The 24793-nt window shown below is 39.7% G+C and overlaps 1 protein-coding gene across 3 annotated transcripts in view; it reads right to left on the bottom strand.

The window, feature by feature from the left end:
- nsd3 (nuclear receptor binding SET domain protein 3) overlaps nucleotides 1-21868 on the bottom strand; it is a 28173-nt gene extending 6305 nt beyond the window's left edge. The window contains exons 1-16 of one of the 3 annotated variants that reach the window (XM_060895191.1): nucleotides 21638-21868; nucleotides 16437-17431; nucleotides 15303-15444; nucleotides 13813-13967; nucleotides 12177-12680; nucleotides 11362-11476; nucleotides 11162-11262; nucleotides 10996-11041; nucleotides 10155-10285; nucleotides 9875-9994; nucleotides 9557-9683; nucleotides 8862-9059; nucleotides 8399-8578; nucleotides 5392-5541; nucleotides 1265-1421; nucleotides 233-435 (exon numbers count right to left, since the gene is read on the bottom strand). In XM_060895191.1, the coding sequence (XP_060751174.1) occupies nucleotides 233-435; nucleotides 1265-1421; nucleotides 5392-5541; nucleotides 8399-8578; nucleotides 8862-9059; nucleotides 9557-9683; nucleotides 9875-9994; nucleotides 10155-10285; nucleotides 10996-11041; nucleotides 11162-11262; nucleotides 11362-11476; nucleotides 12177-12680; nucleotides 13813-13967; nucleotides 15303-15444; nucleotides 16437-17387 (3280 nt within the window). In that variant the 5' untranslated portion in view covers nucleotides 17388-17431; nucleotides 21638-21868. The remainder of the gene's footprint in view (nucleotides 1-232; nucleotides 436-1264; nucleotides 1422-5391; nucleotides 5542-8398; nucleotides 8579-8861; nucleotides 9060-9556; nucleotides 9684-9874; nucleotides 9995-10154; nucleotides 10286-10995; nucleotides 11042-11161; nucleotides 11263-11361; nucleotides 11477-12176; nucleotides 12681-13812; nucleotides 13968-15302; nucleotides 15445-16436; nucleotides 17432-21637) is intronic. The other 2 variants (XM_060895192.1, XM_060895194.1) reach the window with 2 other exon arrangements.
- Between the last annotated feature and the right edge of the window lie 2925 nt (nucleotides 21869-24793).

Below are 24793 nucleotides of genomic sequence, written 5' to 3'. Positions count from 1 at the left end.
ACTGCACAAAACTGACCTCTTAACAAAAGAATGTATATTTTAAAAAAGCTCTATAAAGATTCTAAGCTTTACAAATCAACATTTTCTCTGATTTCGATTAAATAAAATGCCAAATATTCTGAAAAGATTGTGATTTTTTTTTTTTTTGGAAAAGAAAAAAACTGCACATTAAACAGGGAAGTGGCAAGTAGACGATTCTCACACCACAAACTTGCCGCCCTTTCATTCGTACCTTTTTTAAATGTCTTGTTAATCCCAATTTGTCCCTCAGCAAAGTTCTTGTCATTTTCCAAGTATGGGAAAACTCGGCCCTGATGGATCCAGTAGTAATCGTGCGACCCGAAGAAAAAGACAGGAAAGTCCCCGATGTCATGTTTCAAGTTCTGGATGTTGGACGGAACCAGCCGAGGGTTACAGATCTCCGCAGGCCACCATCTACACAACAGAGAAATCACAAGTAACGCTTACTATTTATACAGTCTGGATCACTGCTTACACGAGTGTGCTTTCCACAACAGCACACATGTTCCTCTGTTTGATTGGCGGTTTATATGTTTGACCAGTGTCAGTACTGCTAAACTTTCTCCAAAGCACCACTGTTTCCTACTGAACCTCCAGTTGGAAATCTAAGTCCTGTAGCGATGCTTATGGAGGTAAAAAAATAATCTCCCATCTCTCTGGCTGCTTATTTGGAATGAGTGTATTAGTGTGTATTATTATATTGATTTCGAAATGGACTATGAACTGCAAGTCCCTTTACGATTTCGCAAAACCAAGCAAACTTCGAGATATTTCTAAGAGCATGCAATGTTTCTAAACTACCGACAATTTTCTGCAAGTTTGGGCCAAGACTTCACTTTAATGTTATGGCATTTGGCAGATGCCCTTATTCAGAGAGACATACAATTTATACCACTGAGGGTTAAGGGCCATGCTCAGGGGCCCGGCAGTGGCAGCTTGGTGGACCTGGGATTCGAACTTTCCGATCACTAATCCAACACCTTAACCGGTAGGCTACCACATCCACACGTAAGACGCATCTCATAAGGTGATGTCATCGCAACATGTAGTCATGCAACATGGGTATCAGAGTAAGTAATTACATGCATGTCTTCACTGGTAGGAGAAGAACCCTGTGCTTGTGATTTTACCAGTTAAAGAAATTTTACCCAAAAACAAAAAAAAAAAAAGAAATCACAAGAAAGCATAAAGCATTTTTGCAACAATTCAATTTTTGAATTGCATATGCGTTGTGTAGGTTTACCTGTAGTTGCCCAGCTTGACCCAGACGATCTGTTTGTAGCGAGGTTTCTTTCCCGCTCTGCATTCACTACACAGCCAGGCTCCCTCAGGCATCTCCATATTTAAACAGGATGGGTGGAAGGAGGCGGGGCATGCCTCGCAGCACAGTAGTCTTCCTCCTATATACGCACACACACACACGTACACACAAACACATACACACATACACACACACACACATTAAACACACAAGCGCATTACTCTGGGCCAAGCCCCAGCACCTAAACGTCGACGGTTGCTATTCACCAAACCTCACCCAAAAGCAAGCGTGTTTCAAACGCTCAGCGCTCCGAGGATGAGCGCAGAACTGCACGGCTGGTTTTACTGCACCCTCGTCGACTTCTCGATCGATGGCTAAAGTGACTGCAATTTAAAAGGCATTTTTTTCTCGCCGCTGACCGCATTAATGAAACCGGAGCGACCCTCGACGCACGCTCCCCAGGTCATGCTGCAAATGCACCCTCGTGTAATAAACTAGATTGCCCAAATAAAATTCTTTTTAAAAGTTAGGGGAAGTGAACAAGGGTGTGTTAAAACAAACCGAGTTGCAGCGATACTATCAGGAGATTTTAGGTGCTCGTTCTCGAGGGTGAGATTTGAGAAATTGACTTTTTTTTTTTTTTTTTTAAATAATTTTTATTTTACAGCCAGTTGATTTGAGACACAGCCAGAGCAATGGATTAGATGCAGAATAATGAGCGGCATGCATGCACGCGCGCACACACACTCACTCTCCAGCTGCACTTAACACACCTGCACTAAATAGCAGAGGCAAATTACAACCCAAACTATTTTGAATGGCAAAAAAATAAATCTGTGCAGCAAACGATGAGGCCAAAAAAAAAATAAAAAAAATGAATGAGAAATAAAATGGAAAGAATTTACACACTGCCACCCAAAATAGGTTTGGATTGATTAAATAAATAAATAAATAAATAGATAGATAGATAGATAGATAGATAAGCTTAAAGCGAATTTGAATAAAACACAAACCCAAAGTGATTTTGATGAAGGTTGTGTGGTGTATGTCGTGAAAGTGCAGCTCGAGGACTCAAAATAAGTACAGAGTTTGTCGTCAAATGAAATCTACGCAATGTTTCTGTAGTCAATCAGCCTGGTGACGGCTTTGCTGTTTTGGTGTCAAGTTGTGTACTAGAGCTACGGGATGAATGTTTAGCGTTGCTCAACTGCACACCTATATATTACATCATTATACACTCAAAAAATAAATAAATCTGCTTATAAAAATGGATCTAATCTAATCTCAAAATTAAATTAGTCACTGAATCGCGCAAACCTTTGCGAAAACAAATGAATGAAAGAAGAAGAAAAAAAAGAGAATCACCCGCACAAGAATAAATATAATGTGTAGATGATATAAAGGATATAAATATATGTTTAGATGATAAAAAAAGGATCTGTTTAAAATGTTTATGCAGTGCTAGAGCGCCGTCCATTGCTTCGGCTTAGCAGCTCGATTCTAGACACGACGATACATCGGGTGGATTCAGAATCGATTCGCTTTTTTCACTTGTTTTTGAAACAGGTTCATTTTTTTGTTTAGAGTGTGACTGATGTGTTCTCACCTGTCTAAAGAACCGTGCTGAGGAAGAAAACACACCAGGGTTCCAGTCAAACAGACTAAAAACACTGTATAGGTCAAAGCTTTGTTAGACACTAAAATGGAGACTCTAAGCATTCTTCACATAGCTCCAGTGCACGATTAAAGTAAATTCACACACCGAACATGTTGACTTCCATTTTGACTTTCTGTCCGTCACTTCAGTCTTGTTTCAATTTTGGTTTAAGCTCAGTGCTGGATTATAGGATTAGAAATAGTTGTGTTTTTTTTTTAACTGTTAAACAAAGAGTGGTTTTGGGATCAAGTGGTTTTAGCTAGTTACAAGTCAGTCGCACCAGTTGAAGTTAAGTTATTACACCTTGAACTTCAAGTTTGTAAATTATTATATTGTAGTATATTCAGTTCCTCCAGGATTTCACAAGGAGCTTGCAATTTTCCAGAGATTTCACAGGTTTGGGTCGAGACGTGTTGTGTGATGTCATCAAAACACGCATTCAGCCAAAACCCTCTGTGATGCATCTTCAGATCCGTGTCTTCACTGGTAGGAGTTTAAAAGAAGAATCCTGTGGTTGGGATTTCACAAAAATCTCTGCAAGTTGCATCACACATTTTGAACAACAAGCCACAACAGAATTTTTGGACAAACGAGAAACAAAAAAAAAAAAAAACTGTGTAAAATCCTGGAGGGACTGAATAATATTATAATAACATTACTGCCGGTTGGTCTTACACTATTCTTATATGTACCAGAGTATGTATATATTTTCCAGGCTTCAATGTGTTTGTGTTTCTCTGAATAAGTGCACAGCTTCTACATGCTGTAAATGTGTACAGTATTTATATTTAAACTTCCTGTACAGGTTTAGCTGAGCTCACAGATGCAGTGTTAACATCCTGTTGACTGTCAGCTGGTGTTACGGATCAGTTCTGTGTGTACAGATCAGTCATTACTGCAGGCTGAGGCACCTTAAGTCTGTGGTGTGACGACACAGAGCTCAATTAACCAAATGTACACAATGTAAACGCTTCATCCGCCTTTTCAACTGGTGCGATTGGCTGCTGGATTTTAGACACACATGCTCACACACACACTCGTACAAAAACACACACGCACTCGCAGAAACACACCCACTTACACACGGGCATACACTCCACACTCGCTCGCACAAAGGCGCACACTCGCTCGCACACAGGCACAAATGCACACGCACTCACAGAAACACACACTCGCTAGCACACACTCACTCGCACACAGGCACAAACACGTAATCGAAGAAACACCCCCACTTACACAAAGGCACAAACAAACACTCACTCGCACAAACACACACTCACTTGTAAAAAGGCACAAACACACACGCACCCGCACAAACACACTCTCTTGTAAAAAGGCACAAACACACACGCACTCGCACAAACACACACTTGCTTGTAAGAAGGCACAAACACACATGCACTCGCACAAACACACTCTCTTGTAAAAAAGGCACAAACACACACGCACTCGCACAAACACACACTTGCTTGTAAAAAGGCACAAACACACTCACAGAATCACACCTACTTACACACAGGACAAACAAACACTCGCTTGCACAAAGGCAGACACACACTCGCACAAAAGCACTGACAAACGCACTTGCACAAACACACACTTGCTTGTAAAAAGGCACAAACACACTCACAGAATCACACCTACTTACACACAGGACAAACAAACACTCGCTCGCACAAAGGCAGACACTCGCTCGCACAAAAGCACAAACACACACTCGCACAAAAGCACATTGACAAACGCACTCGCACAAACACGCACACCTCACACAAACACACACTCCACAAACGCACACAAACACACACTCGCACTCTCACATGCACGCACTCGCACACAGCCTCAGCACTAATCTGTAAAAGCATCTAGCAGTTTCTAATTGTCTATACCAAGCATGTGCTGATGTTACATTCTCATATTATGATAATTGCCTAAACTTTTACCACGTTTTTGCAAAATTATCATAATATATATATGTATATATAGATTTTTTTTTTTTGCCCTGCTAAAACATTGTTCCTTTGAGTCAGAAACATTTCGAAATGAACCCTAGAGGACCAGCTATCCTTATGCCACCTTCTGAATGGGAGTCACCATCTCAAATAAACAACGCTGCCTACCTAGGCCGCCTCCTCCTAAGTGGAAAAATTGAAAATGCTAGTGCCTCTGATATAATATAACATCACCAGTCATCAGCACATGCCTACTATAGCACACGACTGAGTCTGCTTGCTGCTGGAAACAACACTAAGCTGTTATTATGCGAGACGTACGTTATTTCAAGTCCAGCGTTTGCATTAGTGGTTGCAAATTAGAAGAGCTGAAATTAAAGACAAAACAAAACAAAAAATAAAGAAACAAAAAAAAATGTAAATAAAAATTTTAAAAAAAAGGAGGCAAAGGCGTGAAAAGCGACAGGGTAAAAAAAAGGGAACGGGAGCGAACGTGAAGTTACCTTTGGCCGGATTCTTTTGGGTAGCTGACGAAGGAGAAGGAATCAGAGGTAATTTCATCAACTCAGCACGATTTGACTCAGTCAGAAGGTAGTGAGACTTAAACGTATAAGAACTTAATACGGTGTCAGTGAGGTCGTGCACTAAGCGTCCTACACGAGACAAACAGGAAAACCTGTGAGCAGTCAATCACACTCCCCATGATTGCAGAGAACACACAACAAGCTAAACAGCACACACACACACAAGCACAGACTCCTGAACAGGATGTAGGGAGTCCTGAAAGAAGAAAACACACATTTTGGAGATTTCAATGTTGGCCTGGGAATCGCTAGTTACAATCAAATTACTGCTGGTGTAAATTTGTAGCATGCAAAACTAATTCCAGCATCAATATCACAGTATTTTTATTTTTTCTTTAGCTTCCTGTGAGTAACAATGATTCCTTTCAGTTGCTATTACATCAGCAACGTTATAAAGACTTGTTTCTTTTCATCTTCTCCCAAGCCAACACCCTCCTCATCAGGATTTCTACAGACAATACAATAAAGAATGAAATTTACTCATCTACTGTTCGTGAGGTGTTACAGCACGACTTAAAAGAAGAAAAGAGAATTTCTATTCTATGGATCGAAAGGCTGAAGGTGCGATCAGTGATCTATGTCGCCAGTGTGGGAGTGAACTGATGCCATAAAACACTGGTATGTTTCTGTGAACACATGAGAAACACACATGCTATTTACTAACTCGAGGACTGCAAATCCCTGCTTTAAATCCCTGAAAAAAAAAAAACAGCAGGGCTTTAACTCTATTATTATTATGTTTAGATTACGAGAAGCATCGAAAGAGTTACTATGGAAACAATAAGGCGCTTGTTGTTTGAAGAGGCATTAATTAAGCCGTTAATCGATCAAATTAATCCTGCTTTTTTATTGTTCGTTTCAAATGCGGGGATTTTAAATATCACCCCCACATTAGGAGAACAACCAGCCTAAAAAAAAATTCCAGTGTTTTGATTAAAATATAGAATTCTAACCAATTTTATTTTTAATGACCTTACCTCCGATCTAGAGGCCAGGTTAACAGTTACACATCACTGATTGCACCGTTCCAGCCTTCTCACACACACACACACACACACACACACACACACACACACACAACACTCACTCACACACACACGAGAAATGATGTGTGTTTGTGTCAGTCACACTTCGACCTCATTCACACTGAATCAGTGTTTACAGATTATCAAGACACACACGGTCCGACGGCCTATAAACACATAGCACATCTAAAAGGAAAAAAAAGATTAGACGACAAGATAAAAAAAGAGGTTAGCAAACTGCATACTGTTTTTTTTTTTTTTTTAAATAGTGGGCTATGGTTAGAAAAAGCACATTTATATCGACAAAGACAACACTGAAGCAAAAGGTCATTAATTAACATTCACTCTATCAGGAATTTAAACGTATACGACGGCCACGTTACTCCAGCTGTAGTCAGCCAGAAGGTGCCTGAAAGATGCTTATTTACTTTAACTTGAGCTACAGATTTTAATGTCGCTAACAAGTAATGAAAGCCTATAGACTCCAGTTTAGCATCATGCCTAAATCAAGGACTAGAAATCATCCTTGAACTAGAAATGAACAGAAATCTTCACTGAGGAATTAAAAAAATGTTTTTTTGAAGCAGCCACCTTAATCTCGGATCTTAATCGCTCTCTTTCTCAGATAATTTTCAGACTGCTGTCACTCGGAGTGAGCTTCAGACTCGGGCAGGATGTCTGGCTATGTTCAGATTTTGTGTGTTAGAAGTCATTAAGATCTTTTCGGAGCAAACAGAGGCGAGCGTGTAATGCTTTAGCACTAGAGAACACCGTGCTAAACCGGAGGCTATAAACGTCCATGAGGTGGCTTCAGTGCGAAATAAAAGCATCAGACGTCACACGCTAAACATGTCTTAGCTGATCGACTACAGCTGGGTTAAGGAGGACGCTTCATTTCTGACCAAACTGTTGCTGTGTCATAAAAACATTTATAATCGCTGTGTTTATGTTATTATCAAAGGAAACACAGGCATTAAGAACGTGCAGTCGGAGTGAGTCAGAGTGAAGCGATAACACTGAGGATGTTTCTCCACTCATCGGAGAGACTTCCTAGACGTCTGCTAACACACGCTAACACCATCTAAAGAAAGGGATTGTGTTATTCTCAGAGCGATGCCTCGGGTCCAACCCACTACTGAAATACTCTAGTGATATTGTGTGCTGTGGGAATAGAAAGTGCAGCTGTCATAACAGCTTGTTTACTCCGCCACCACAATCTTCTGATCCCGAGTGACATTATTTCACAAAACAGCCTGTGACTACGACATATTTAAAGGCAACACAATACTCTAACAAATCTCCATGTGTGTTGCCCGGGATTTGTTGCTATATATATATTATATATATATATTTTTTTTTTACCTAAATGGCTAATCAGTGATTTAGCGCATGGTCTCTACATGTCCAAGAGAGGTCTATTTACCCTGTTGAGCAGAATCTCTGGATTTCTGAGAAGCAGAAGCGTCTGTATACTTTCTACTTCCGAGAGTGGGCTCTACCATACCTTTACCTTTCGGAGCTGGTCCTCTGCTCCTGTGTGCAGATATGCAGGAACACAGGGACTCTACCCGCTCAAGCAGGAACTGTATTTTCTGATCAAAACCACAGCCTTTCAAAGCTCTTCCTCTTCCTTTCCAAACGTGAGCTCAACTCGTCTTTTTACACGATGTCCCTTAGACACTCTAGTACACGGTAAAGCTCCTCAGCCGAGTGCAGAAACACATCTCTGGCCGCTCTGACTCACTACTGCTCCGCGTTGCACAATGGCCTGCAACTTTTCATCAACATCAACAGTAAAGACACTTTCAGTAAAAGAACCAGCCATGTGAGTGTGTAAGATTTAGGCCTAAGCCGGCTGCTCCGGTTCTTTGGCTCTGTGCTGAGTGGGGAACGAGTCTCACCTCGCGAGCAAACGAAACACCAGCCTACGTTTACGGAGGAGCCGAGATGGCCGTTTTTCCTTGTGCCCGAGTGACTGCTGCACACGATGACGTGAGGCGTGATTACTACGCTGCCGGCTGCTATACACAGATCGCCTGCATGATAGGCTACCGGACAGCGGATACAGCGCATCATCCGGCCTGTGGACACACACGTTCATACGTTTAATCGTTTGTACGAAGCGAGTGTTGTAAACAAAATGACTCAAAATTATACTCGAGTATAAATATGTACAAGTATAACTATCCAAACATGTTTTATATTTTAAAAAGACACACAATTTTATATATATGTTTGTGTTCTGTGTGAGATGTTACACGTTAGCCTGTAAATACGCTTGTTAAACACCAAGTACTATCCACACCTCTGATCTGTGTGTCTCAGTCTGTGATTGTGAGAAGGTGTGTGTGCATTAAATCACACCTTTGTGGGCCTTTTGTGAGTCCTTTTCCAGCCAGCAAGTATCGCAGCAGTGCTGTGGGCACCTCAGGCCTCGTGGCTCGGCTGCAGTACCCGCGTATTTCCAAGCACAGGACTCGTGATAGAAGCGACCGCACCCACTGACCGAACACGGCTTCACATCATCATCAGTGCGTTTGCAGGAGAAACACGGGTGTGAACCTGGAGAGACAGAGAGAGAGAGAGACAGAGAGAGAGACAGACAAACACATTAAATTCAGTTACCAGAGGAGGAGAGATTTAACCGTCTGCCAATTTCCTCACTCTGCTCTTGCCTGTCCTTCGCATGACCTACAATTTGCGCTTGTTAACGATTAATTGGAAACAAGAAGCATCGATTTCTTCAGAATAGATCAGACAAGTTAGTCAGTATAATAACAATTACTCTGTATGCCACCACAGATTTAATAACGTACACACATACAGTGGAAACTAACAGGATAATAATAATCTTGATATATAATAATAATAATAATGTGGTAGCTCAGTGGTTAAGGTGTTGGGCTACTGATCGGAAGGTCATGGGTTCGAACCCCAGGTCCACCAAGCTGCCACTGCTGGGCCCCTTAACCCTCAGTTGCTCAGTTGTAAGTCACTCTGGATAAGGGTGTCTGCTAAATGCTGTAAATGTAAATGTAATAATAATGAATAGTTCTGACCTGTTTTGCACTCGGTGCAAATGTTTTCTCCCTCTGTTCCCCCAGCTGAGGCCAAACACTCTGGATGAAAAAACCTGTTACACTCGCCCTCACAGCAAAGCAGGGAATCTCCAAACCTCTCACAGACCTGAAGGGTCACACACACACACACACACACACCTTTCATCTCAAACCTGTGCCCTCTGCATTTACTACACAACATCAGGATTAATGAATTGGCAGTATGGGTTCTTAAGTTCTGGTCTCAGACATAACAGTATTGATTGCTTTAGAATTTCCACACACATGCACACATCAGTCTTATTCAGTCACACTCACCTGACACACCATATCCTTTTTGGAGTTGCCCTGCCGAGAGATGTGCGAATCTTCTGACTGGGCATCCGAGCCGTCGGCGTCCACCATACCGGGACTGTCTGAACGTTTCTCAAACACACACTGCACACACACAACATGAGACTCTAATAGTCAGTCACTAATAAATACACTAAGAGAAGTTAACTCATGGTTCTGAATTGATTGCAACAACAGACAAGTTAGTGTGTGTGTGTGTGTGTGTGTGTGTGTGTGTGTGTGCGTGCGTGTGTCCGTCTCTCACCTGCATGTCGTTGAGGCCTCTGGAATCAGAGTCGGACGTGTCTCTGTAAATAGAGCTCGTAACTTCGACGTCCGTCGAGGCTCTGCTGCGTTTCTTCAGTGGTTTACAAGAATCTGAGATCTCACTGGCTCCTGCAAGAGCAAAAATCCCAAGATTCCACACCTTGTAAATGTGATGCAGTGGAGCACAGTGGGGTTAACTGAGCAGAGGTTAACATGATGGACTACTGATTGGTGAAGGTTGTCGGTTCAAATCCCAGCACTACCAAGCTGCCACTGCTCAGCCCTGGAGTACGGTCTTTAAACCTCAACTCGCTCGGTTGTATAAGACCGGCGTAGATGTAAAGGTAATACACTATCAGTCCCTCAAAACCTAGACATACAGACATGTGTGTGTGTGTGTGTGTGTGTGTGTGTGTGTGAGAGAGATTTTGGGCATGAAGATACATCAGTGATGAGTTGGTGTGGAATTGTGTTTATTAAGACTCTGTGATAGAATTTTGGAATCACAGTCATTATTTCTTTTCTGTTGACCTTCCCAGGAGCTGCAGGTAAGTTACTTAGAAGTAAACAACGTTTCGTACATGATCTCATATCTCTACATGATAAAACAAACTGACTAACAACACAAATGCATGTGTAGCGGTCTAGGGTAGAGAAATTGACAATGGGAATTCATTTGGTTTTGGTTTCAAACAGATTGTTAGATTTGTGTGATTTCAATTTGAGCCTGTTTACAAACGAGGGGTGAGAAATGGTGTAAAATAATGAAGCAGTCATACATAGAAACGGTTGTGGATTAAAATAAACTCTATAAACCGAAACCGTTACACGATGCTCACCTTTTTGTGATCCCGTCTTAAAGTCCATCTGAGGCATCGCCTCCACCTGGAATCCGACACGGACAGCCGTTATACTTAAGGGTTTTTAAACCGACTGTTATTTCATCACTTGTCAAACACCAATCCAATTCAATCCACGAGGATTTAGCGAAGGTGTGCGACTCACCTGTTCTTTTTTGACCTTTTTCTTTGGAACTGGATCGACGCACTTTTCCGACTCGGAGCGACTCCTCATACATCGTCGCTGCAGCTTCCTTTCCATCGACTCTGCACTCACGCACGCATTCATTCATCAATCAGTCAGCCGAAAGATACCATGCAGGTCTGTGTGTGTGTGTGTGTGTGTGTGTGTGTGTGTGTGTATACCTGAGCCATGTTCAGTAACAGGAGTGTGTGTGAGTTCTGCACTCTCTGGCTCACTCCATGCTGTTCTCTCCTCCTCACTGGAGAACGTCTCCCCCTCTGCTTTATCGCTCGAACCCTTTCATGAAAATGATAACAATTACAAGAGCGTTATTACAGGTTTATCACCGAGTTCAAAGCACGTACCTTAGCAGGCTAGCACTCTGGTACATACCGAGTGTTTACATCTCGGAGGAAATGGTTTCTGCAACGAGACTGAGTGTGTTCCTGCTGAACAATCATTACACACTCCGGGTGAGCTGTAAGATTCACAGCGTGATGATGAAGGTGCTACACCTGCGTTCGTGTCTGTACATAATCGAGGGGATGGGGGCAAGGCAGGGGAGTCAAATTTATTTTAGACTATATAAATTATACAAGTTAAAGATGCACCTGTTAGTTAATATCCCTGAGATTATTAGTCTAGTTTCCCAAGTGTTAAATAACAGACTAGATTTTCTTAATTAAATTAGGATCCGTATGACAATTTTTTTCCTCTCGTGTTATCCCAAGTTTGGTCACCTGTCAATTCTAGGCTCACCCACTACACAGCCTTATGATATGGGCAAACATGGCTCTCATGGCTCCCAGCTACTTTTGGCTGAGGCATTACAAGACTCAAACTCGTGATCTCCTTATAAGGTAAACGATCATTTCTTACACTAGAATACAGATTCTAAATTCGGGGTGGGTCGGATTAGAAGCTTTATCGTGCCCATGATCTGTAAGATTTACACTCCTGGTTTAAGTACAGCATCGAAAGCAGAAGTGACCCTCACCTCCGGAGACTGAACTCGTTCGTCGTCTCTCTCCACCTCCTTTTTTATCTCCACCTTCTCTTTGGGCAGCTGCCAATCGCATTTGACGATCTCCACGTTAAGCTTCTTCATTGTGACGGAGAGCGGAAGCAGCTTCCGAGCGGCCGCCGTTCTCCAAGGAGTCCGGACCGGAGGGGGCGATGGTTGCGTTTCTGTTGTGTCCTCAGGCTCCGCCTCTTCCTCCTGAGTGTCTGAAACGCTGCACTGGCGTCGAGGCTGCTGACGGCGTGGGAGTGTTGCAGGATCGTCTTTCTTTAAGCTCTTGGAGCGTCTTGTCCTCCGTTTTTTCATCCTCGTTGGGGTAACAGGGTCATCGCTGGGTTCTGTATCAGCAGGAAGTTTGTCAATGTAAATGAACGTGTAATTCTCATTACGCTCCTCTCGGGTCATGGCGTTTGCCGCCTCAGCGTGGCCGACGCCCACTTCCCACTGAGCGCGCTCCCTCTGAGTCCGAGGCTTCAGCAGCTGCATGTGTGCAAAAGACACCACGTTACACAGTATGATAAAATCAACAGAGATTATGCAGCAGAGCTGATAAAGTATATTTACGACAAACAAACCGTTTTAGACACAAACACATATGTACATAAATATAGACATGTGCATGATTTAAAGGATGTACCACAAGATCAGTAAAATCAAAATAAAATCAGAATAAAACAAAAGACCACCGATTTCTCAATAAACAAGTTCTTATTAATAGAATGACACTTCTTTCTGTTTAGATACGTCAACATTTCTAAAGATATACATTAACCCTGTGATACTAGACAGGATGCAACCTGTACATATATAGAAAGGAAATTAAAAATAATGATTATATATATATATATATATATATATATATATATATATATATATATATATATATATATATACACATACACACACGTATATATACACATATATATACATACACACACGTATATATACACATATATACATATATACACACACGTATATATACACATATATACATATATACATATATATATATATATATACATATATATATATATATATATATATATATATATATATATATATATATATATATATATATATACACGTATATATATACATATATATACATACGTATATATATAAATACCACTAACAATTCAAAGTGTATGAAGTATGCATTATAAAGAAAAACATTAAATACACCTAAAAAAAAAAAAAATAGGTAAAAGAAGCTACTTAAACAAGAATTATAACCTGTGTAAAAATACTACATATAATAAAGTATAGATTTATAAATGTAGAATTTTAATACCTGCATATATACCACAAAAATGCTGTATATTACATAGTTATAATTATTTATTAATAAACAAATCAGATCAAATGAAAATGCATATAGAATGTGCTGTAAAAAAAATCTAGCATATTAAATGTGTTTCAGTTAAAAATCTGTTAATTAATCACCTGTGTCCAAATAAAAGTACTCTTTATATCTATGATAAAAAATATGATTCAATAATGATAAAATTCTTTATCTAACTATAATAATAACAATATTATTAGTAACTAAGGTAATTAATTAATTAATTTCATAATTAAATAATAACTGTATAAAGATAAAAACCAGGTGAACCTTCTGTCTCTCAGTGGGATTGGTGGTTTTGCGTAAAGTTTCTGCCTGCAGTTCCTCAAACTGACTCTCTCCTTTATACACCACGATCCTCTTCTCATGAATCCAAGCCCGCTCAGCCACACTGCCGAAAAACTGTACATGGTATTCCCGGTGACCTACAAACACACAAACACACGTAAATACAGACCACAGCAGCACCTTGACAAGATCTGTAAGGCCACAAATGCAAGACAGCATCACCGGTGCAGCACATCACTATTACATATTAGCCTGTGGAGTTAACACAAGCTCCCTCTTGTGGTGAGAGAGGGAATTACAGGTCAGGACCTTGATGTGATTTGTCTATGAAAGTATTACCTAGCACACAAGAAGCACCTGTGAAATGTAAAGAGCATGGGCATATTAAACTACAGTAATACCTCGAGATACGAGTTTAATTCGTTCCGTGACCTTCCTCGTATCTCAATTTGCTCGTATCTCAAAGCAATTTTCCCCATTTAAATTAATTGAAATCCCATTAATCCGTTCCAGCTCGCAAAATTCCACTCCAGTTGTTTTGTTTGTGTTTTGAATATGAAAAATTTACAGTACCTGTATTTATAAATGACAAATATTGTAGAAAAACATACAGTAATAAAAGAGAATGTTAAAAAAATAAACTGGTTTTACTATAAAGTGTATTATTTACCTTGGAGATCAGACAACTTGAGCTAACGGAAGATGCGCACGGAGGTTGAGGGAGGAGTAAACAGGCGGAGGAGTTAGGAGGAATTACACTTTCGTTCACTTACTACTGTACACTCTTAATGCTACTTTACACTTAAATGGAACTTAACTAAACTTCACTAAAATGAATGAACTTAACTGAAATTCTCTTAACTGAACTTAATTGCTACAATTTCTGTTTTCTTGACATTAATTTTCTCCATCGCTTTTCTCTTCACTTGTTTTTGCCTTTACACTCACTTTCTTCGGACCCATGGTTTTAAATGCGATGAAGTTGTACTGTACGCGAAATAAAAGCACAAAATACGAGCAGAGCTTTACACAAGTGTTAACAAAGCGAACTACACAAACACTAACCGAGTGAGACGCGGGAAGCTGAGGCGGAGGAAACAGAGCACATGTGGTTGTTGGGGATCTTTGTTTCTGGCGGCGTCGGCTCGGATGCTCGTATCTCAAAAATTTGTTCGTATCTCAAGGCAAAAATTTGGTCGAATTACAGCTCGTATCTCAAAAAATTTGTATGTCAAAGCACTCGTATCTCAAGGTATCACTGTATTATGTATGTAAAAACATCGTTTAAAAATATAGAAATAAATTGAATATATTTCAATATATAGTTAAATAATATTGAATATATAGAATTTATTGAGATAAATGAATACAAAAGTGTAAATACAATGTTATGCCAAAGGTACAACTTGGAGCAAAAATTAAGGTGGCATACAATTTTCTGCAGTAGTGTGATGTGTCGGAGCGATTATTACCTCTGGTGTTAATGCGTATGTGAACCTTTAGCTGGGGGTCTGAGGAGACCATGCAGGGCCACCATGGGTACGTCCCTACTTTAGCCCACACCAGATCTCCGATCTCATACTCCACACACACCGAAGTCATGATTTTATCCACCTGCACACATCAACATCATCGTCATCATCATCATTCACCTTCAGTGAATTCTCATCTGTAGAAATCTTGTAAAGCACATTTCGAGGAAAAGAAAGGATCACAGGAACAACCACTGGGCCACCAAACGGATATTTGTAACACTGACAGGGAAGTCGTGGCCTAATGGTTAGAAAGTCTGACTCCTAACCCTAAGGTTGTGTGTTCGAGTCATGGTGCGTGTGTGTGTGTGTTCACTGCTGTGTGTGCACTTTGGATGGGTTAAATGCAGAGAATAAATTCTGAGTATGGGTCACCGTACTTAGCCGTATGTCACGTCACTTAAGTTTATGGAACTGATGCAAGTTTGAGGTGTAAATCAGGAACGCACAAAAACCTCACAAAAATAAAAACTGTGAATGAAAGTGGATCCGTTCTTTAACATGGGAGCTGTGTTGGATGGGGAGGGTTAGACTTCAGTACCTGTTTTATTCTGTTCAGGGTCACTGGACTTGGAAACAATAATTGCTTTATATTATTGAAGAAAAAAATATTTTTTTGATAATCTGACAGGAAGGTACAAAAATAACAACTATGTCAATTTACAATGTGCAACTTTAAACATGTTTGATGGATTTTAAATTTGTTAATTGGACAACCTTTAAACAAAGAAAGAAACACACACACACACACACACACACACACACACGAGTCAGGACTTTCCTCTGAAACATCCTGTTTCTCTGTAAATCTTTGTGTACTAGGCAGCAATTTTACCACTTCTATATTTATTACTGAAATACACTATCGATACTTTCTGCATTTTTCTTCGTATGTGTCGTTTGAGATTACAGTGAAACTCAAAAGAAATTGTTCTGCTTCTAAACAACCCCCTCTATTATTGCACAAATTCTCTGTACTTTCTGTTAGAGAACTGCCATAAATAAACACATCAACCTGTAACAGACAGCAGCTTTTTCTGAGTGAATCCTTTACTGAGTGAATCCGTCACTTACTCGGACCTCCTTGGGTTCTGTTTTAGGGCTTTTGAGACTCAGGGTCGGTTGCTGCTCTTGTATCACATCCTGGCCATCACCGAGCTTCACTTCCTGTTCGGGGAAGGCACCGTGTCGGCTATTTTTCTTTTTTCTCTTCTCCTTCTTGTGCTCGTTCCTCCTGGTCGACTCCTGGAACTCGTGCAGCAGGTCTCCGCACAGCGACGACTCGAACAGCTCGCGTCCGTTCTGATACGTCTTTATGATCTTGATCTTGATTTCCGGGGAGTTCGACTTCTTCTGGGTGACGGGCTCTGAGGCTGAGTCCTGAATGGAAGCATGAAGGGGAGGTGGAGTGGAAGGCAGGATGAGGGGAGGAGGGGGGTAAACCGGCTGCAAATGATGTGAGGACAAGGAAGACGGAGGCGGTGGCGGCGGAGGAGGAGGCGGCGGAGGAGGAGCAGGAGGGTGATGAGGTAAAAGTTGAGAATTGGGCTGGTGCTGCTGCGACTGATGGTGAGGATGAGTATGGGGGTGGTGATGAAGATGAGAGTGAGACGGAGGAAGAGGAGGGGAAGAGATGTGAGATGCAGCTTTTTCCTGCACCACAGGTGACCTCAGCACTGTTCCCTCCCCTAAGATCAGCCCGTGGTCGGGGTGATAGTTGCGGATGGCGCCATAGCCGTTAGCCGAGCCGTTAGGGAACTGCGAGTACAGCGCGAACTTGGCCTGCTGCTCGTAGGCACCAATTCCTGCCTGGTAACCGTTGGTGACAACCCCTAGGTCGTCCGGAGGATATGAGAACCCCGGATCGAGGGGCGAATCGTAGGCGGAGGGGCCTCCCTCATCCCCGGGGTCGCTGATGGCATCGTATACGTCCTCCTGTCGGATGTTAGCTGAGTCAATGAGCTGAGGCGGTTGCTGGATTGTGTTTCCCATGATCCCTTGCATGAAAGAGAAGGAGAAATCCATTGTTCTGCTCCAGCATCCTTAGGTTTCCCTTTTTCTTACAGGGTCTGAGGGGAAAACAAACAAACAAACAAAAAAAATCATTAACACGTCACAGTAAGAGGATTCTGTTGAATTCTTCATTTTGAATGGTCAGAATGTGTTGATTAATTTTCTCAGATTTCTGAGAATAATCCATCTGCACCTTCCCATTAATCCATTCGCTCGAATACGTTCTCGTTTCTATTGTAACACCTTGTGCAGACGCTTTCAAGCAGATTTACAAACATGTAATCATTGATATGATGTTTTCTGTAAGATATTTATTTAGCATTTTAACTTATAGCATTTTATCATTTGGCGATGAAACTAAACGTTTGTTTAAAGCTACTACAACAAAAGTGATACCCGGAACTTGTTTTATGGACATTCCAACACATTAAAAGTAAAATTAAAAAAAGGATGATGTTCTGTTGGTATAACAGGAGCAAAACTCTTCTGGACATGCCATCATTGGAAGATAATCAAATTTGCATTATCATGTTGTTGATTATTTCCCTGTTGCTGTTTTGAATTCAAATGCAAGTGATTACAAGTTCCCTGCTCTGCCAAGTGTCTCATCCAAAAGATACAGTTCACTCTCTCGGACAAAACGTTAGTACCCAACAATTGGTACGTGGGTCACATGCCTCTATGTACAGATGTCACTTGACAGACTCGGAGATCATCTTTTGTGTTCTGCTTAGACATAACCCACAACACTATGTATCCATAAAAAGTATCCATTGTTTAAACCCAGTCTCTCACTTTCATACTACATTACATTCATTCAGGAAGGCATCCGTCCAACTATTTATTCCTGAGAGAACATGCATGAGATCCTGAGGTCAAGTAACTTCTACATTTGTTAGTAAATTTTTTTTCTTTATACCAAAAACCTTCAAGAAGCCCAGAAGCCCATTAGCCTGTCTTTTCAATAATGCATTTATAAGGGTCCCTTTGATGCAACACTTCAGTTAGAGACATTACATATAGCCGTGGTAAGCGTCCTTTCTTCAAAGAGTTCCTTGTGGGTTTCTTGTATTTTATGAAATGGAAAGACTGCATGCATCTGTGCATAGTTTGCAAATGAGACGTCCTTGTTATGGAGACTTAAATACATAGTGTTGTCATATAGATTTCACCTGAACACAGCTGGTCCAACTCGTGCTAACTGACGAGTTGAATCCAAACGAGCCACTAGTAGAATACAATAATAATTCTTATTTTAATATCGACAGCAGCATGTACGTTACAGTCTATACGACCTGAGAATGGAGGAAACCTGCTGGACAGATGTCCTGCTCTGACATTGTCTTCAGCTATTGCTGCATTCAAAGCAATGCTGGATATGGGGAGTTATTACTTCGCAATTTGCAATCACAAACAATAGCAATTCTTGGAGCTTTGAAAAAGAAAAAAAAAAAAAAAAACAACCCACAATGGGTTAGAAAAGCTGGTGCTTGTTTTGCAGCTGTACAAGCAAACTGGAGTGAATGACAATTGCTCATTGAGATCAACAGCTCAAAAGGTCTTGAGGTTATTACAGAATCCCAAAGTGCTGTGGTTCAATGTTAAAAATGCTAGGGTTGATGAGGCACGATTTTATAATTCACGACGCATTCAAATTGCTTAAAATTGCCCAGAGAAAAGGGGTTACTAGTGATTGCACTTTGGGTACAAGGTGTTTAGACATTTGCTCTTTCAGAGTTGAATAAAACGCTACATAGGCACTTGAATAACTGGAAGCTGAAAGGCCGGAAATGAGAAATTTCCATTCAAAAACTTTGTAATAGATGGATATGACAGATCTACATTTTCTGAAATTTGGCAGGTACCATTATCCGGAGCAACTTACATTCATCTCCTTTATACAAATTAGCAGGCACAGGTTAAGGACCTTGCACAAGGGCTCAGCAGGGGCAGCTTGGCAGCGCTGGGATTTGAACTCATGACCTTCCGATCCAAAGTTCAACATCTTACTTAAAGTGGCTGCAGAAGCATGTTTTTGACTAAACTGGTAAATGCACAAATTGTGTTTAGTGAACGCAATATTACTCTTAATAAGTGCAATATAGACACTATGTTCTATGGCACTTTCATGGTATATAGATAAAAACACATTTTACATTTTAGATCCATTTAGCCATGAAAACAAAATGCCATGGCATGTTTACTCCTTTTCATTTTTTTGAACTGCAGCTTGGATGCTAATATAGCTAACAAGTAAGCAAAGTTTACATTTACGGTATTTGGCAGACGCTCTTATCCAGAGCAGCTTACATTTCTCTCACTTATATAGCTGAGTAATTGACAATTGATGGCTTTGCTCAGGGACCCATGAGAGGCAGCTTGGTGGTCCTGGGATTCAAACTCACAACCTTCCAATCCAGTAGTCCTTCACCTTTACGACTGAACTACCATCATGTCTAAACTGAACATCTCACACACTTCACTCAACTGTTTCTGTCTGCAGATTTCCAACCTTTAACGGTAGAACTGAACCCAAGATGTGATTCAGATGGTATAACTCTGTTAACTCTCAGAAAAGGGGAACTTACTAGTACCGTTTCTTATCGTTATCATTAGTCGTTCTATCAAGTATACACCTGTTATACAATTACTGTGTGTTGTATCTTGAAAGCTTTTCCCTAAAACTTAATTACAGTTCAATTACACATACATATATACGTATATAAGGTACAAAATATAACGGCACTGATCCAGCAACAAGAAGACGGTACGGTTTAATACTGTTCTTTCTGTGTGTACTTTTTTATTTTTTAGTGTTTAAGAGAAATGTGATTCATGCATGGGAGTTTACAGAGTTAACCAGAAGCCAAGAGCTTTCCATGCATTCAGGAGAAGGGGGACATTTTTTGTTCCTGGTTTAAACATAAATATTTAAAAAATAAAATTCAAAAAAAGCAAAAGATTTTGGTTCAAACTGCATGTGTGTAGTTGTAAACTTCCACCTGTCCACAGTTACTGTATACGGTGCCGATTAAAGCTCATCATGTCAACACTTTCTTGTTTATCCACCATCATCCATCTCTATATCAATATATTTCTACACTTCAGGTTTCAAGGTGACCATCATGTACAGTTTAAATATCAGCTAGAAGTATTCACGAAGATGTGATGAGAGATGGATTAGATGAAGAGTAAACACACCTCAGAGCTGCATTTTGGTGCCATTTAGTGGACCAGAACTTGCTAAACCGTTTCCTTAATTTCCATAAAAGTGCTTTTGTTTAATAATAACGTGTAGTTGAATTAAAAAAAAGCTTAAAAACAGGATGCTTGATTGTGTTATCTGGTGCTACAAAGTGAAACGAGTGACAGATTAAACGTCAAACACTGAAGTAAACACTAACAAATTAGCCGAGACGACATCACCTACTCCACGTTGTTATTATTAAATTGTAATTCGTTAAAACTTTATTTCTTATACACTTTAACACCCAAAGGAGTCGTAAATAATTAAATGATACGTCATTACATCTTATTAACCTACTAAAAAGACGTGAGGCTAAATTTTAAATCCATTTAAACGGCGTTTCGTGCTGTTACCTTCGACTGCTAACTTAATTCAAACATTGTTTGCTGTCAAGGCTAACGTTAGCCAGATAAATATTAGCTAAATACAATAATAATATTAATAATAATAATACCAGAAGCACATTTTAACCTGCCTTCAACATCGTTACACGGTTTAAAAAGATGTAGTATGTCAAAATGTTTAGTTAATATCCATTTTATCTACATATTTAGGATGATATGATGATAGCACGTCGGCTACAGCTATGCTCTGCTGCTTAAAAAAACGGATCCCGCCGTGATTAGGAAATGGTTTAGCATTGATATTAAAACGTGTGTATATCTGATCTGTTTATATTTTCAGGATAAAGTCGAGTCGGTCATGAAAAGGGACGTTTTAGGTGGTTAAAACGTTTTAAAATCATATAAAAGCGCGTATAATAACATGTAGGCGCAACCTAAGAGCCAACATGGCTGCCCTTTAAATCGAACTGGCCCGTTTACATTTGTAACCTTTCCGACAAGTGGCCGTTATATTACACGGATCAGGGATTTAAACCGATATAAAGCGTTTTTATTATTCTCCAAAAGAAAGAAAAAAAACCCAGCGTAAAGCGTTCAGGGCTTCGGTTCGTTTTGACGCCATGCGAGCAAACAACGAGGCAAAACAACAGCAGAATAAAAAATGTCGGTACCTTCAGCGTTTCCCATTCTAAACAAATACAGCAAATAATCTGATTCCGGGTGCAGAGATCATAAAACTAAAGCGATCTAAACAAAGGAGCTGAGCAGAGCAGCTGCAGAGACAAGAAGCTCCGCTCAGGCAAAGGCTTGACCGGGAGAGGCCCGATGTTTTAGTGCAGATCAGGACAGATTGGACACCCATAGATTTGATTCAAGCCTTTGCTCGCTCTCTCCCTCTGGATGCAACAAAAGCCCCTCTGCTCGTAGCGGTCCGGTTGCCAGATTGCACTAAAACAGACAAATCCTGCAGAGTGACTAGAGTCATAACAGTCATTAGAGTCACAATTTTGGGTGGAAAAAACATCAATTAAAAATGAATCTTGCAGCTCTGTTTAACCAATCCAGTTGTTTTGCTCAGTCCAAGTGGATCAGAATAATCTGGCAGTTTAATCCACAACCCTGATCAATCTGATTACTTTATCTGATCGTATCTGCCAGATTGGACTAAAACTGCATGAATGAATGCAATGACATTTGTCAAATCCCTCCAATGAATGTAAATAAATACAAATAAAAGATTCTAATTAATCTAATTACTTTTTTTTTTATAGATATTCTGGTGTGCCAGGTGATAATGATGATTATAAGCAGTATAAATAAAATGATTAATATTAAAATAAAAAAGGGGGATCACGGTGGATTTGTGGTTAACTTTGTTAACTTTTCCCAAGCTATTATGGAAACTGTTCAAACTAAGATAGTGAATCATTCACATTGATCAATCTGGCAACCGGTTTTTTAACCCTGATCCATCACTTTAATTTACCTGATCATGGCTGTCAGAGTGGCAGATCAAACTATGTTAGCAGAATAAACCTTTCCAGATGAACGTGATTGATAAAATCCTCTTAGAAAATGATTACTTTGGACTAGAATACAGTTGGCAAATTTGACCATTAGATTGATCAGAAATAGAGTTTGTCAGGGTTGCCAAATTGATAACGACCACCTAGATAGTAAACAACCTAATTTTACAGGACTGCACTGATTATCATCTTATTAGTTGATCATGCACGGTTGCCAGATTGGTCGATCAAACAGATACCTAATGAAATGAATTAATGAGAGTGAATTAAATGATTTATTGAGAGTGAATTAAAATCTGGTCACCTTGGAATACTCATGTACCTTGGATAGAATTGCGAAATTAACAAAGAGCAAACAATTACTGGAGCGAATTCTTTCGATAATTATTATGCATGATCTGGCAACACCGTTTAGCGCGAAATTAAGCTCTTCCTGATTGGCTATGCGACGTGGAGTGAAATGTATGATGGGATTTGTAGTTTTTGTTTTATTTCCCTGCTCCAGACTACACATAGTGCACGTTGACTCATCCCATGAGAAACACAATGTAATACTAGAACGTACATTTCCTGAAGAAAATGTGAATGGTGCTTGCACGTGGCAAATCTGAATACTCTTGAGGATGTTTTCCTCATTGTGCTGAGTGTTTTGATATGTCACATGTCCATGTTGTGCTAATTTTTTATTTTTACGTGACATCACGTGACGCCATCAAAATACACGTGAGGAAGTTCCCCTCATTGTTGTGAGTGTTTTGATATGTCACATGTCCATGTTGTAAAAAGTTTTTTGATTTAGCATATTTAGGGGGCGGTGCTGCGGCACAACCGGAAGGCCAGTCGGTACACCAACTAAACTTTGTTTAAAGTATCACCCTAAAGGAGCTGGCCGAGTTTGGTGTAGATAGTTCGAAAGCTTGCTGAGTTATAAACCTCCAAATTTTATAATGGGAGTCTATGGGAAAAAGGCCACTTTGAGACCCGGTACCGGAAGTACCGGTACTCGGATCGCTTATAAAAGTCATAGCACACCTCTCCTCAATGAGTCGATTTGACTTGTCATTCATGGGTCTAGGACAAAAGCTGCGGGACAGGTTACGCGCCCAAGTTTTGTCCGGCACAATAGTAATAATGTTGCTTTGCAAGCACCATTAATAATAACATAATATACTGTAATTGTATAATGATATAATTATTTAATGCAGACATAGAGTACACTTTCCACTGAAATTGATTCTAAATGTAATGAGGATTTTTCATGGATTAGAAGTTTAACAACAGTGACTCATTAATCCAGATTTATTAAATTTGCTCTTTCTTCTCTATCTCAAAGCCACTATATATATAATGTAATACCATGCATGTTTTTCCATCTAATACAAACAACATGGTTTTATCTGGTTTTATCTCACGTGCATCAGAGGAGGCATGATAGTGCTGAATTTTACTCTGATATTATTAAAAATAATAATGTTGAGGTTATTACTACTATTATTTACTTTATGGAATAATTTTTTTTTTTTAATTCTGTTTTAGGTCTTATTTTTCTTCATCCAATTGACTCTTTTCTCAATGATGAGTCACATGACAGTCAGTAAAAGAGTTTTTATTTTTTTTTTTCATTTTTACATTAAAAAAAATAAATCACACCCTAATTTTTGTAAATTCTTTTTATTGGTAGCATATGTGAGTCATGTAATGACTCAAACAACAAACAAAACAAACAAACAAACAAACAAACAAAAACTCAGCTTAAAGTGTGCATTAATTTTAATAACTCATTTATAATTCATTTTATTATATTTTTTATTGGTAGCATGTGTGAGTCACATAAAAGTCAACATTAAACTATCCTCTTAAAAAAACCTTTCACTGAATGTTTTACGTCATTAGACGCCTTAATCACTGGTATATGCTGGTAAATTAAAATAATCATCAACAAAAAAAAGCAGAGTTAGTGTTAAAACCACAAAGTTGATTAGGTTCTAATGACAGCATGTCCTGGGATTATTTTTTAAACAGTTTGTTAATGATTTCAATTTTGTAATTAACATGCCCTACTTTGTTACAAAGTTATGCCTTGGAACATTTGTGTTATACTGTAAGTTACCATTGGATACTAATTCTAAAAACGCTAAATAAACATTTCCTTACAGAAAGTCCATCACACACACCAGTGTAAATGAGTTGTTACTATAGAAATGAGAATGTTGCAGAACGAGCAGATTTAATCTAAACTTTGTACCCACCTTGTACTGTCATAGATTTTGGTCAGTCGAGAATTCAAAGGCACTGTGTTGT

Source organism: Tachysurus vachellii, chromosome 20 (genome assembly GCF_030014155.1).
Source record: "Tachysurus vachellii isolate PV-2020 chromosome 20, HZAU_Pvac_v1, whole genome shotgun sequence".
NCBI classification, from domain to species: domain Eukaryota; kingdom Metazoa; phylum Chordata; class Actinopteri; order Siluriformes; family Bagridae; genus Tachysurus; species Tachysurus vachellii.
This window is presented reverse-complemented; position numbering and strand designations above follow the sequence as displayed.